At 36.8% G+C, this 16,571-nt stretch overlaps 1 protein-coding gene across 17 annotated transcripts in view; it reads right to left on the reverse strand.

Moving 5' to 3' along the window:
* ARHGAP12 (Rho GTPase activating protein 12) overlaps positions 1–16,571 on the reverse strand; it is a 135,835-nt gene that overhangs the window by 54,823 nt on the left and 64,441 nt on the right. For all 17 annotated transcript variants that reach the window (XM_063637343.1, XM_063637349.1, XM_063637346.1 and 14 more), the window contains exon 4: positions 1,317–1,580. In XM_063637343.1, coding sequence (XP_063493413.1) covers positions 1,317–1,580 — 264 coding nt within the window. The remainder of the gene's footprint in view (positions 1–1,316; positions 1,581–16,571) is intronic.

Raw genomic sequence — 16,571 nt, forward strand, 5'->3', positions numbered from 1 at the left:
TCTTACGATAGTTAAACACGAACAATTTTTCTATTTTTGCTCTCACTTGAACACTAAAAACACAAATTATTACCAAACTAAAGCTATAAATAAACGAGCTGAAAAATGGGAAAAGAAGGGAGTTATTAACTACAAAAAGCTTTTGGGAGTCTGCCAAATACAAGATGTGTTCCCTGATTTTTCTAGCTCCTATCTACTTGAAGCTTGCTTTTATTTGTATGAGCTAGCTGCTTTCTATAAGAGCAGGATATCCTATGCAGGTGGAGGAGCTCCAATTACCAAATGGCAGGATTTCACTCTATTCTATCAAGCCTACCAAGTTACTCCTGTACGTTTAAGTAATCCCAAGGCCTCTTGCCAGACTACTAAGATAAGTGTTTATAAAACACAGCTGGCCAATTTACTGCACCATCCTGCAAGAGGTATAGAGGAAGGTGAAACCAGAAGGAGAAAAAGAGTACAGACACTTGTTAGAGAAAATAATGATTTTAAAGTGAATTGTTAGACTTAACAGAATGATTCAATTGTAGCAAAGGAATTACAATTATTTCCCTCATATATAAGTAAAACAATGGTCTTGTACCGCTGACTGACAAAGAGAAAAAATGGCAAGTAGTCTGGTAGCCATACTAAGCCAACAGAGAAGTATATTATTTCTATTTCTTTTGCTGGGTCACATCACATATTTTCTATTTTTTTCTAAAAAATGTCACTGGACAGCCAGGTGCAGTGGCTCATGCCGGTAATCCTAGCACTTTGGGAGGCTGAGACAGGGGACTGCTTGAAGTCAGGCAGCATGACCCCATCTCTACAAAAAAAATTTTTTTTAATTAGCCAGTGGCATGTGCCTGTAGTCCCAGCTACTAGGGAGGCTAAGGTGGGAAGATCGCTTAAGCCCAAGAGTTTGAGGCTACAGTGAGATATCATTGCACCAGTGCTCTCCAGCCTGGGCAATAGAGCTAGACTCCATCTCTTAAAAAATTGAATTAAATTTAACTTAAAATATCATCGGCTTGTGCAGTAACAACTGAAATAGTATCTTCTAAGACATAAGGGAGTGCACTGGCACTAGACAAGTTAAACCCAGTTATGGAACTAGTACGCACACCGTCAGGTTAGCAGCTGTCCATTAGTCAGAGATTAGGAAGTAGCTAGCATTAATATTAGTAAAGCTTGGAAAGGATTTTTAATGATCTTAGAGATTCAAGTGTTTTAACATGCTGACAGTAAGAAACAAAACTATTTACTTCTTTGGTTTCTGAATAATGAAAAGAGAAAATCTGGTAACTTGCAGTTGATTCCTTAATTACTCATACCTCTTGATCCCCTGGATTTTGGAAATCTCCTTTGCTGATGCTTGCATCCCGAGTCCAACGAGGAGGTTTCCAAGTTCTTTCCTGTGTTCCTCTGTTATAGTAATAGCAACGCCCTGAGCTGTCTTTATGAGTTTCCCATTCTCCATTAATCTGAATTGCCGGGCTCCCAGGAAGTGGGGGAAGGGCAGACTGGGATATTTTCAGTTCTTGAAGATTAGCATAGACAGGAGAATCTGGCCTTCCTTGATTTGGAGGTGTGGTTGCCTGTGAAATAAACATTTTTAAATTTCATGTTTAAACCGGTATAACATTTAAGTCAAAATTAAATGAAACAGGAGATTTATAAACATAATACTAACTCATTTTAAAACATATATACAAGTGAATATATTCTAAGGAAATAATAATTTAACAGTTTTAATATTCATAGTTTCATTGAAAAATAAATAAAAGCTTCAAACCGAATCCAAAGTATGCATAATACTTTCCTTTACCTGAAACAATGTGATGAACAGTCAAGAGCTGTGGGTTCTAATTCAAGATCTGGCACTAACAAGTTGTATGATATTGGGTAAGATCACTTTACTTCTCTGAAAGTGAAATTTTTTATCTCAAGAAATGAAGGAATTAGACTAAACCATCAAGGTCTTCTTTGGCTCTGAAATTCTACGATTTTAGGCAATATTTTAAAATATAAAAAGTTTTACATATGAGTTTTTATTATGAAAATTATCAAAAGAAAGACTTCATATTCTAAACTCTAACATTAAATCAGGAACATAAGTGAAACATAAAAGAGGAATAATACTTAAGCTAAGAATTTACTGCATTCTATTCCTTCTCAGGTATAATTTCTCAGAGGCTATAAACAAATCATTTAATCTTTTCCTAGCTTCCTTATTTGTGAATTTCCTAACAGTAGAAAAGTAAGAATTAGTAGTAACTCTGATTTACATGTTTAATGTTTAGCTATAGCTTTTTTATTTTTAAATATCTCACTAGATGTCAGTCAAGAGCAAGATACTTCATACCCTTTGTATAAGAGCACTGTAAATTGTATTAGGTTACACAGAACTTCAGTTGCTGAAGAAAAAAAACACACGTCTGAGAACACCTGCTTATATTATGTATTTGTATTTCTGTATATATTTTCCTTTTACAGCAGAGTTTCTTAACCCTAGCACCACTGACATTTTGAGACACAAAGTTATTTGTTGTGAGGGCTATCCTCTGCACTGTGGGATGTTTATCAGCTTCCCTGACCTCTACCCACCAGATAACAGTGGCGCATGCACACACACAACACACACACACACACACACACACACACACACACGCCTCCAATGTGACAACTGAAAAGCCTCCAGACACTGATGAATGTCCCTTGGGGGCAAAACTGGCCCTAGTTGAGGAATCACTGCTTTTCCCTATAAATCCTAGAATTATATTCAGATGTTCAATTACTTCTGAAATGCAACTAGAGTTTCATGAATGCTTTAACATACTGAATTTGAAAAGAAGAATGTGAATGGAAAGACTAAATCAGTTTTATTGAAATTAAAGAACTTTAACTTCTAAAAATATTTGTCTATAATGTTTGTGAGTTTAAATCACAGAATAAGCTCTAACTGTGAAAACAGTAAAAATAACCCAAACACAAACACATGTTTGTGAAATGGTCACTTTTGGTCTTCTTACACATGGTAGTTATACATGTACAATATTCACTGATGCAAATTCAACTATTTTCCTTAAAATGTTAGCTTCAAATTTATCACTAAACAACATCTTTCTATGAAGAAAATCTATCCGTGGAGACAGATATCATTTCTCCTTCAGATTAATTCCATATCCTAGTGAATGTGTTTTCTCTGATGAAAATAAATTCTGTTAATATAAAAATTCTATATGGTAAATCATGTCTCAGAACCTAAAATATCGAGAGAATACTTATTCAACCAATATTAAAGAAGTTCTTACTTTGCTCCTGATACTTGACTAGAACTTGGGGAAATAAAGATGCTAAGAAACAGCCATTTTCTAAATAATGTTGATGAACAAACTCTACTAAATCTTCAAGAAACAATTAATTCCTGTTGTTTAAACAGTTTAAATTTTTAAAGTTTTTCCAGCTAGAAAAACCTGAAGTGGCCTTCAGCACCATCTATAAGGCTAGCATAATTCTGAAACAAGAGCAGAGAAGAATTAAATAAAAGAACACTGTAACATATCTCACTTATAAATATGGAAGAAAATATCCTAAATAAAACATTAGAAATCTAGCACTACATTAAATGAAACAAGCACAGATATTAAGAAAGTCTGTCTTTAGGAAATCTCATATTGTAATTCTTTAGATTCATAGATAAACACGATCATCTCTACAGACACCAAGAAAGCATCTGATAAAATTCACAGATTCAGGATATAACTCTTAGCAAGATAGGAACAGGTGACACTTCCTTAATTTGACTTTTAAAAATTATTAGTATTTAAAGTAAACATCACAATCAACAAGGCAGATAAGTTCTTTCATTAAAGTCAAGATTAAAATTGAAGTATATTATGGTCTATAAGGTTAACAATTTTGAAACAAGAGCAGGGAAGAATTAAATAGAAGAACACTGTAAACATATCTCACTTATAACTAAGTGCCAAGTATAATTGCTCTACTCAACACTGTACTGGATTTGTGCTAAGATACAAAAAATGAATTAAACTCATAAAATATGTAAAAGGAAAAAGAAACTGTCATTTGTCATTGAAATACCCAATAGTTAAAAACCCAAATCCACAAAAACTACTAAAAGAGTTTCGTGAATTGGCCAGATTGTTGATCATCTAGTCAGTTTCCCATACATAAGCAATGACAAATTAGAAAATATAACAACAAAAAAATCTCATTCATAATAGGAAAAAAACTAACACAAATAAGCCTTAAAAGAAATGTACAAAATCAAGTAAGAATATTTGTAAAACCTTCCTCAGGTACCTAAAATTAAACTTCAATAGATAAACCCTTGTCCCTAAATGGAAAATAAAACCAACTTCATAAACATGCTAATTCTCCAAAAATTAACCGATACATTCCATAAATACAATGCAATATTTGGCATGCAATATTCAGTACACTGCCCAGTACACAGGAGCACTTAATGTAATTTGTTAAATGAATAAACAAACTAATGACAAACACGAACAAAAGTATGAAAAAACATTATCTCCTCCAAAAAAAGGAAAATTAGGGACTTGGAACCAGTTAGATGTGATAAAGAGAGGAAACTAAGAAAACATCCACACTTCTAGTTTTGAAAAAATGATGGACAGCTGTGTCCCTTTTTAAGCTAGAAACTATTGACAAATGAATTGAGCATCATGTACTCAAGCTAGGTGATTAGGCTACAGATTATGAATTTAAAATTTCCTTGCCTTCTGGAACCTCGTAACATGGCAAAGGAAAGTGAAACATGATAATAATAGACACAATGCTAGAGCTACTCATGGGACACTGTGGAGGCAAAAAGGAAGAGACCTGGAAACAAGTGACTAATCCTTAGAAATAAATAAACAGGAGTTAGCCCAATAAAAGTTGGGGAAACAGCAGGAAGCAAGAACAAAAGCTAGGAAAAACAGCACGGTACTTTCAGGGAATGATGCTGACATACATACAGAGTATGTAAAAGGAGCAGCAAGTGAAAGGCCTAAGGAAAAGCAAGTGACAGCACAGAGAGTTTGAAGGTCATGTTGCAAAGCAAATATCCAGAAGCATTTAGGAAACTACTGAAGATTAAGCCAGGAAGTGCATTCTGATTTAAATTTTTAAAATATTACGGATTTTAGAGAGACGCAACTAGGAGGTTGGTATAGTAGTACAGACAAGATGAAGGAGAGCTGCAACAGGACAAGACAGTGGGAACGCAGAAGCAGGGACAGATTCAAGAAACAATCAGAAGGTTAAATTAATATACAGGTTGTATGTTTGCTTATGTGAAGTACAGTTTGTTTTACTATGTGTGTAGTTTTACTACAGTTAATGTCAAGATGAAGAAAAGAATGGAAAGAGAAGAGCAAACAGGAGTTACATTTAGATTGCATTAGGTTGATAAGTCTTTTGAAAACCCAAGTGGAAATGGTAATAGATTGTTGGTTATATTAATTGGGAACTCAGTTCCCAATTTACAATAATCAGGGCTGGCCGGGCACGGCGGCTCACGCCTGTAGTCCCAGCACTTTGGGAGGCCGAGGCCAGTGGATCACGAGGTCAGGAGATCGAGATCATCCTAACATGGCAAAACGCCATCTCTACTAAAAATACAAAAAAAAAATTAGCCAGGCATGGTGGCGGGCACCTGTAGTCCCAGTTACTCGGGAGGCTGAGGCAGGAGAATGGCATGAACCCAGGAGGCCAAGCTTGCAGTGAGCCAAGATCGCGACGCTGCACTCCAGCCTGGGCAACTGAGCAAGACTCCGTCTCAAAAAAAAAATCAGGGCTAAAAATATAAAGGTCATTAATATACAAGTGGGGTCAATAACATACGAAAGCATATAGAGTAAGTGCAGGATGAAAAGAGAACCCTGGAAAATACTAAGCTGTTGCTTTATGAATTAAAATGAGAACATAAGTTTAAAGTCAGCACATGATCTCGTATAGTGATTTCTATTGCTATTATAATAATTATTATTGCAATTAACATAACTAAAGAACCAGACTAAGTGAAGGAGGCAGAAAAGAAAGTTAGAAGTAGAAGGTCTACCAGGAAAGAGTAGCATTTGAAAGTCAAGAAGGAAAATTTCAAAAGAAGGGAAACTTGACAGTATCAAATTCAAAGACTTCAATACGGGGACTCTGAAAGAATCACTCAATTCAGCAATTAAGAAGTTTTTAAAGACTTCAGCTACCAGCCATGAGGATCTGAAACTACTTTCCTGCCATAAACTAGAAAAGCGAGTAAAATACAGAAAACAAGTACTGTGAGGCATTGTACAACAAGCAGCTGCAGACTGTAATCTTTGAGAGAAACAAACAAGGTGAATCCTACCACTCCCAAGCTTTGTGCCCGGAAGTGGTTTGCAGGAATCAGCCCAGCAAGGGGAAATCCAGAGTCTAGCAATCTCGGTGAGTGAACAGGACAAACACTGGGAATAATACAAGAAATGGAAATAATTATAAACATAATACAATGAGAAGAGAAAAAGTTGAAGGAAATGCTCCCTAATTTTTTTTTTTTTTTTTTTTTGAGATGGAGTTTCTCTCTTGTTGCCCAGGCTGGAGTGCAATGGCACAATCTCAGATCACCACAACCTCTGCCTCCCTGGTTCAAGCGATTCTCCTGCCTCAGCCTCCTGAGTAGCTGGGATTATAGGCGTGAGCCACCATGCCCGGCTAGTTTTATATTTTTTTAGTAGAGACAGGATTTCTCCATGTTGGTCACGCTAGTCTCAAACTCCTGACCTCAGGTGATCCACCCGCCTCGGCCTCCCAAAATGCTGGGATTACAGGTGTGAGCCACCGTGACCAGCCCCTAATTTTTAAAAATCAGGGAATCTAAATTTGGATGGCATTCTTCAAAACTGATAAACCAAGAAACAGGTGGAATTATGTTTGAAATCTAGAGACTTAACAGTAATTCTAAGTAGAAGCACAGATAATTAGGTTTATTGACAATGAAAGGTAAAAAGTTAGTTTCTAGTAGAAATAAGAACCTTGTTTTTTTTTTTTTTTTTTTTTTTTTTTTGAGACGGAGTCTCACCCTGTCACCCAGGTTGGAGTGCAATGGTGCGATCTCAGCTCACTGCAGCCTCCACCTCCCGAAGAACCTTGTTTTCTTAATGAATGAGTTCCATACTTAAAATCAGCTTAAATCTTCAATTTTCAAAGTGTATGAGAAAAGATTAGACGAGGACTCCGTATTTGTGAAACACTCCGATCTCTGGCAAAATGAAAGTGCACGTTTATTATTGCCTAAACCACTGAAAAATTCAAGGGAATTAACCCTGATTGATTACCAACAATTTTCCTCAAGCCTGAAAATATAGGTTCTTGGCATAAAAAATACTTAGCGTAAAATATCAAACTAATCTTTACATATGCACAAAATATATATTTAACTACAACAAGGGATGGTTAAGTAATAATGCACTGTCTTTTCTAGCGAGCCAAAAATATGTTTTTTTAAGAAATACACTCAATGCTGGTGAAGGTGGGATGTAACAACTCTAGTTTACTGCTGGTAACTTTAATCAGCAGAACCTTTTTGGAAAAGTTTGGCAGTATGTTTCATGAGTTTTAAAAAAATATTTTTAGACCATTGAACAAAGGGAAGAAAATTCCTAAAGACAGAAAAAATGCCTTCCTAACAAAGATGTTCATTCCAGTGTTATTTATAAGAAATAAATCAGAAACAACCTAAACATTTAACAACAGAAAAATGGTTAAGTAAATCATGACTCAACAGATGAGGCAATACTAATACTAGCAGTGAAAACGCTATGATTTCTGATTAAAAAAAAAAAAAATCTGGCCAGGCACAGTGGCTCACACCTGTAATCCCAGCACTTTGAGAGGCCAACGAGGGCAGATCATCTGAGGTCAGGAGTTCAAGACCAGCCTGGCCAACATGGCGAAACCCCGTCTCTACTAAAAATACAAAAATTAACTGCGCGTGGTGGTGCGCACGTAATCCCAGCTACTTGGGAGGCTGAGACAGGAGAATCACTTGAACCCTGGAGGCAGAGGTTGCAGTAAGCCAAGATGGCACCAGTGCACTCCAGCCTGGGTGACAGAGCAAGACTCCATCTAAAAAAAAAAAAAAAAAAAATCTGCATGATCTGCCATCAGCAGGTCCAGGAAAAAAAAAATGTATAAGGGCAACTAAGAAAAGCAGAAGATAAAACAATACAATGAAATTCCAATTAAATTTTAAAGCATAAAGAAAAACTAAAATATTATCAGTTTTCTCTGGATATTAGTATTATATATGTTTTTTTCTATGTGATTTATGTCCCGATTTTATTATAATGAGAATGATCACCTTTAGAGTTTGAGGGGACAAGGATGTGGGGCAGGATAGGCCCCTGCCTAGTCCACCAGACTTACGAAAGTGACAACAATAGTATTGACCCTATAGAAACTAGTGTTTCTTCACAGGAAGTCAGTGGGTCATCAGAATCATCTGAGGTTGCTTATTAAAATTCTTGGGCCACATTCCAGAGTTACTGGGGGTGGCAAGTGGTGATAGTGGCTGGGGGTTAGTCAAGAATTTATATTTTGGGGCCAGGTGTGGTGACTTACACCTCTAATCCCAGCACCTTGGGAGGTTGAGGCGGGAAGATCACTTGAGCCCAATAGTTCCAGACCAGCCTGGGCAACACAGAGACCCTGTCTCTACAAAAAAAAATAATAATAATTAGCCAGGCAGGGTAGCACATGCCTGTGGTCCCTGCTACTTGGAAGGCTGAGGTGAGAGGATGACTTGAGCCCAGGAGGTCAAGGCTGCAGTGAGCCACTGCACTCTAGCCTGGGTTTCAGAGTAAGACCCTGTCTCAAAAAATACATATTTTTAAATACTCTATGTGATATTAATGTTCATTATTATTCAAAAGTCAATGTTCCTGAGTGGGCTTAGGGCAAACTCACCTCTTCAGCCCAATACATTTGTATTATAAAAACATAAATACTGAAAGACAATTCTTAAGTCCATACCACCATTTGCTGTTACTCTGCAGATAAATCAGAGTTAAAATGAATAAGCAGTAAGATATAAGTACTTCCAATATATGAATCAAATAAAAATTAGCTTTCTAACATTTATAAGAACTCTGTTCATGAATTGTCACCAACAAAAATAAATGGAATTTTCATACATTAAAAAAAAAAAAAAAGGCCAGGCACCGTGGCTCATGCCTGTAATGCCAACACTTCAGGAGGCTGAGGCAGGCGGATCACCTGAGGTCAGAAATTCAAGACTAGCCTGGCCAACATGGTGAAACCCTGTCTCTACTAAAAATACAAATATTAGCCAGGCGTGGTGGTGGGCGCCTGTAATCCCAGTTACTTGGGAGGCTGAGGCAGGAGAATTGCGTGAACCTGGGAGGTGGAGGTTGCAGTGAGCCAAGACTACACCACTGCACTCCAGCCTGGATGACAGAGTGAGACTCTGTCTCAAAAACAAACAAACAAACAAAAAAACACCACCCCCTCCCCCCCCAAAAAAAACAAAGTTAATTTTATGGGTTATATCTGTCATTAATTAACAACTGAATTGGGACCAGTACCTCTGCACATGACCTAATTTCATATTTAAAAAAAGATTTGGCCTGTTCTACTTTATCTATAGATAGACTAAAATAATCCTCCCATTATCCACTGAAAAGAAAAATTGGGGAACCATATATATAAGAAGGTAACTTTAAACTTAGATTCCTTCTGCATCGTTACTTTTTTTAATACCAAAAAATACTGAGATTTGTCCTCTTTTTACTTTTGACATTAGTTCAGAATTGCTTCTATAATAAACTTCCGAGAATGGCAGAATCCATACTAAGGAGCTACACCTCTTGCTTCTTAATCAGCACATGCTACTCAGTATTAATACCTAGGTATCTACCTTACTACAAGTACAGAATTATATTTATATTACTGAATAGTATAAATCCCTACAGCCTATAATCATACCTTTAATTTAGACTTATGGAAAAAAACATTTACCATAAATGTTTGGTAGCCTGATCGTATCAGGCTCTAAAGCTGAACTTATTTTTTTAATCCTATTTTAAATCATATACAGAAAAAGACATTTATGCATTTTTGTACTTTAGCTGCTTAAAGTCTCCTTTACCATAACTTCTTTCTTTCTTTCTTTCTTTTTGAGATGGAATATCACTCTCATTGCCCAGGCTGCAGTGCAATGGTGCCATCTCAGCTCACTGCAACCTCTGCCTCCTGTGTTCAAGCGAATTCTCCTGCCTCAGCCTCCTGAATAGCTGGGATTACAGGCATGCACCATCCCACCCAGCTAATTTTGTATTTTTAGTAGAGACTGGGTTTCTCCATGTTGGCTGGTCTCGAACTCCCAACCTCAGATGATCCACCCGCCTCAGCCTCCCAAAGTGCTGGGATTCCAGGCTGAGCCACCGTACCCAGCCATAATTTTTATATAATAATAAATTGTGTAGTTATATAAATTATAACATTGGGCCAGTTAACAGAGTACAAAAAGCAAAAATTTGTCAATGGGACAATGCTCAGCTAAAACAGGACTAAAATTGGTTTTAGTTCACAAACAAATTTTGTTTAGTTTGACAACTAAAAATTACATGATCAATATTACCTGAAAAATATAACTTTCTAAAAGAAAGTCATTTAAAGCCAAATTTTAGGGGAAAAAACATATACCACCCTTGTTTAATAATTTTGAAAACAAAAACTTACAAATTCTAATGTTCCTGTCTAAAGTGTGACTGCGTTGAGATTTCAAGCCCTATAGAGTACACTGGTATTTTCATGGTTTACTTACTTAACATTTAAGTACTAATTATGAGCTGGGCAGTAGATGAAAATAGGACAGTCCCTGTCCTTGAGGAGCCAATAGCCTAATAAAGAGGACAAAACTACTCTAATGACACAGCTAACTGCTGCAGAGAGAAGTGTACAGGATGCTCTAGAAGCACAGAAAAACCTAGCGCCAAACAGGGATAGGACGTGAGACACAGCATGCAGAAAAAGGTTCACAACAGATGTTTAACATGATCTTTAAAGGAAAATAGGAGAAAGTCAAGAGAGTGGTGAAGGGCACTTCAAGCACAAGCAACACTTTATTGTTCTTCAGATATAACACACAAATACGGAAAACGACCTTTGAATAAGGAAACACAACTGGTAACGAAGTGAATTCGTTATCATGGTATCTTTAATAGACATCAGTTTTCATGGTAAACACGATTTTCCTTACTGATTTTTTTTTCAGGTGATTTTCTAGTTATTGCAACTCAAGGGTGCTCTATTACTACAGGGTTGGTTACCTTACCTTATATTCATATGCTAAGACTTAGCTGTCACCTTACAGCTTGCTTCTGTCCTCCCCCTCTCCTTTTATCACCTTGGCCAACAGCCTGAACAGTCTCTTCACCCTGTCACAGATCTGTCACCATCTCTCCCGCCTCCCCTGACAAAGACAATAATAAAGCAGGTACCAGGTAGAAAAGCTATGATGTCTGACAAATACTTGTTTCTAAAAAGCCATACACAAACATACTGATGAAATCATCTCTCTGCTACCAACCCTCAATAACAGCTGCAAGCAGTTTATTGCAGCAATCGTGCCATGCTATAAACTACAACCACTGGTAAAGACTATCTATCTGTACCTAGAGGGTTGACAGAGAAGAGGTGACAGACACCACAGTGAAAAGGAATGAAGGAACTAATAGGAACCAGCACATAGAGAGTCATGGGAGTGCACAATTAGGAAGTTTATTATAGACAAAAGATTTGCCAAAAAGGGAACAAATGACAAATTTCCCCTTCAAGACCGAGCCCACATCTCTCCAGTCTCCTTTCCTTTCATGCCCTCACGCTCATCCTTTCCTCAGCCTTACTTCTCTACAGCTCATCACAAGTACTTACGACACTAAACTCTAATCCCAGATTTACTTGTCTGCCTTTCCTTCTAGAACTTCATTCTCTTTAAGGCAGAAACATTTGTCTTGTTTGTCTCTTCATCTTCAGAGCCTAGTATAGCACTTGCACAAATTGGCACTCAATAAGTTCCTGAGTGAAAATTATTTTTATATAACTAAACAATCTATCATGAAATCCACACACTAAAATTAACTCCCTACTTGTTTTTACAGTCTCCTGGGAAATCTATTACCTAAATTCTACTGCTTCAATAAAACCAAAATCTCTCCCTCAAACATCCTCCTCTCCTGGAGCTACCGACATGTATTCTGAAAGCCTACCAGCAGGGATATTCCACATGTACCTCAAACTCACTACATCCTCTGCCTCGACCTTCTTCCATAATATACTATCCTACAGGAGTCACTAAATCAAATAATACTATCATAAACTCCTCAAGCAGCTATCTCTCAAAGTCATCTGTATCTCCTCTCTTTACCCCAACAAAGTACTACTAATTCTCTATCCTAATATATTTTGAATTTCTTCCTCTCTTATCCCAAGATAAACTGCCTTAGTCCATCTTTTGCTGAATAACTAAAATCACATATGGGGTCTACTGCCCCCTTTTCTTTGCCTCATCCAGTTGATCCTCCATGGTATCACTAGTTTCTCTAAAAGCAGATATCTGATATTGTTACTCATCTGCTTAAAAACATCAATGAAAATTTCATTAACTATAAAATAAGTCCAAAGACCTTGAAAGAGAACTGTGGCTCTTCAGTACTCCAGTCCCAATCTTTTCTGCCTCATTTATTGCCATTCTCTCTATATTCTTTGTTCCAAAATTCCCATGCTACTCATAATTCTGTTATTAATGCATACCATTTTCCTCCCAGACCTTCGAACCTTTACTTTATCCTTCTGAGATAACCCATTCCCAATCACCAAACCACACTTAAAACCATAAAGAACTGATTCAAAGTCTTTGAAATGTTCCCCTATTCCCCAAAGGCAGAATTCATAGGCTTCCTGTGCATCTAGAGCATCACTATCTAATAGAAATATAACATGAGCCAGGTATGTAATTTTTTCTACTAGCTACATTAAAAGGGTTAAAAAGAGATAAAATGAATTACAATAATATATTTAACACAATGTATCCAAAATATTATCACTTCACCATATAATCAGCACACAAATTACTGAGATATTTTATATTTTTGGACTGCCTTCAAAATCCAGTGTGTATTTTACAGTACATCTCAATTCAGGTCCTAAATTTTCATCAGAAATACTTTATCTATATTTCGATTTCTTAAAATGTACAGTTGAAAGAGTAGATTTATATATCCAAATTATTCCAAACATTCTCCAAAGTTTCCCAATAAATGAATCCAGCATCAGTTTTCATATTTAACTTATAATAAATAATTAAAATTAAAACTTGAGTTATTCAGTCTCACTAGCCACATTCAAGTGCTCAATAACCACCTGTGGCCAGTGGCTACTATTGGCCAGCACCAATCTGCAGCATTAATTTGTCATTTTTCTGTCTCTCCCACTAAGTTGTAAGCCCCTTAGGAGTTAAGAACATGACCATGTCTTATCATTACACATTCTCAAAATCTAGAAACAAATGAATAAACCAAAGACCCCTTTCTCAAGCCCTAAAACAGACTCTGATGATTCTCCTGTTCTCAGTAACTGCTTTCCCAATCCATAGAATATTTCAAGAAATAGAAAGGTAAATGTGATAGCTGCTAGAAACTTATTGATGAAATCTCATTATTAATTTGTGTTAAAAGTATTCATCCAGATATGTTCGTCCTTGTTGGTCAGTAAAGCAAAGAAAATTCAATGGGACATTATGCTGAGATGGTAAGACTTAGTTACTATTTTATGCTGATAAGGCAACATGCAATGACCTGGTACACTGCCATTATTATAAATCTCCCTCCCTGGGGACTTGAATGGTAACTCTATCATCAGCATTCAGAGAATGACTAAAGAATACTCTGTCACTGAAATTTCTAGAGATTAAAAAGTTAATGGTACAACTGCAAATGAAAAAACTGTATCTGTGATCACTTGTTGAAAGCATACATTACATGAATAAATCTAAACTTAGAAGGTGAGGCTTCTGGTGGCAGCAAAACAAATTACAAATTTCAAAAAGATAAAAAATTGATCCACAGTTTTAAGGTATACATTTAAATGCCCAACATACCATCTTTTCTGTCTCTCATCTTCTGATAATTGAATATTCTTTTTTTGTTTAATTTCAGAAGACAAAAAATTTTGCAAAACACTACCTAAGGAAAAGGTAGTGGAAAAGGTTGTGTTCACTTCAAATGAACACAACTATATAAATGGGTTTCTAACTTACTATCTGTACCAATTCATTAACAAGTATGCATGAGAAAGTCACAGCACAGCTGCTTGGGTAATCTATTTTATTAAGTCCAAACTGAGTGTGTAATTACAAGTTTTAAGGCATTATTTCCTTAAAGCTGTCTTGAAAACAAAGAAAATTAAAAGTAGATGATTTTCCATCATTTTAATGGTCATTTTATACCAAGGCAAGAAATACATAAGCCCTGAATTTGTTAAACAAGAGATATTTAAAATAGGTAGTTAGACACACATAATGGAATCTATAAGTATAAAAACATACATTCAGTCCAGGTGCAGTGGCTCACGCCTGTAATCCTAGCACTTTGGGCGGCCAAGGCACGTGGATTACCTGAGGTCGAAAGTTCAAGACCAGCCTGGCCAACATGGTGAACCCTCATCTCTACTAAAAATACAGAAATTACCCAGGCATGGTGGCCAGCACCTGTAATCTCAGCTACTCGGGAGGCTGAGGTAAGAGAATCTCTTGAACCCAGGAGGCAGAGGTTGCAGTGAGCCAAGATGGCACCACTGCACTCCAGACTGGGTGACAACGAAAGACTCTGTCTCAATTAAAAAAAAAAAAGAAAAAAAATTCACACACATACTCATGTATCTGCCAGAAAAATTACAGAAGACCATATGTAAGTTTCTGTCACTTATTTCTGAGTCATGGAATTACTGCTGGGTTTGTCTGCTTATCTGTACTTTCTAATTTATTCTAGAAGGAGTTCATCTATTTTTGAAATGAGATTAAGAAGGAAAAAAATGCTTATGGGAGAAAAAGGGCCATTAATTTTAAAGTCATGTAACAATTCTGGAATGATCTTTAAGAAATTCTCTAGCTAAGCTCTAAAAGCACAGAACACTTATGATACCCATGGAGGTCAATACTCAAAACTTAAAGTTTACCCAGAAAAAATAGAGTAGGTAAGGAGGAAGCGTTCATTCAAGATCACAGATATTTTGGGTTCAGTCTAAGCAGAAATGTAGTCACTAAACTTAGAATTATAATCCTCATAAAAAGTCACAACAAGAATACAGTTCCCACAAGCAAGTTCTCCAAATTGCTAATGAAAAAGACAAAGGATTGGGTAGGGTAGGGAAGGATGGGTAAGGTGGAATAGGATTGTTCTATAATGACAGTGATCAAAAGTTCACCACCTCTTTAAATAAGCAATTCATCCTAAAGTTCCACAAAACTGAGGCCTGTCTAGACACTATTCATTCCCAGCACTTTTCTCTTTTCATTAAGTAACCGTGATAAAATATACATAACATAAAATGTGCCACTTTAACCATTCTCATGTGTACAGATCGGTCACACTAAGTACTTTCGCACTACGGTGCAACCATCACCACCATCCATCTCCAGAACTTCTTTCATCTTGCAAAACTGAAACTCCATATTCACTAAACATTAACTCCCCATCCTCCCTCTCCCCAATCCCTGGCAACCACCATTCTACTTTCTGTCTCTATGAATTCAAGCACCTCATATAAGTGGAATTATATAGTATTTGTCCTTTTGTGACTTATTTCACTTAGCATGTGTCAGAATTTCCTTTCTTTTCAAGGCTGAATAATATTCCATTGTGTGTGTCTGTGTATTTATTATTAATGTATTCATCCATCAATAGACACAGTTGCTTCCACCTTTTGGCTACAGTGAATAATTCTGCTATGAACATGGTGTACAAACACCTTTTTGAGTCCCTGGCTTGCAGTTCTTTGGGGTAGGTACCCAGAGCCCTTCTTTTTTGAAACTCCTCAAATAAAACTTACCTATTGCTCTAAAGGTCATCATTAAAAAAATAACACCAGGCCGGGCACGGTGGCTCATGCCTGTAATCCCAGCACTCTGAGAGGCCAAAGCAGGTGAATCACCTGAGGTCAGGAGGTAGAGACCAGCCTAGCCAACATGGCAAAACCCCATCTCTACTAAAATATACAAAAATTAGCTGGGTGTGCTGGCACGCACCTGTAATCCCAGCTATTCAGTGGGCTGAGGCTGAAGAATTGCTTGAACCTGGGAGGCAGAGGCGCCAGTGAGCCAAAACGGCGCCACTGCACTCCAGCCTGACAACGGAGCAAGACTCCATCTCAAAAAAATACAAAAACAAAAAACCACCACAAAAAAAAACCCCACTAATACTTTACATGTTTTCTACTCCACAACATCTTATATATGCACTGAAGACCATTAATCCAAAAGCGGAGGAAAAAAATCAGTCAGCAGCTAA

The sequence above is a fragment of the Symphalangus syndactylus genome, chromosome 4, assembly GCF_028878055.3.
Source record: "Symphalangus syndactylus isolate Jambi chromosome 4, NHGRI_mSymSyn1-v2.1_pri, whole genome shotgun sequence".
NCBI lineage: Eukaryota > Metazoa > Chordata > Mammalia > Primates > Hylobatidae > Symphalangus > Symphalangus syndactylus.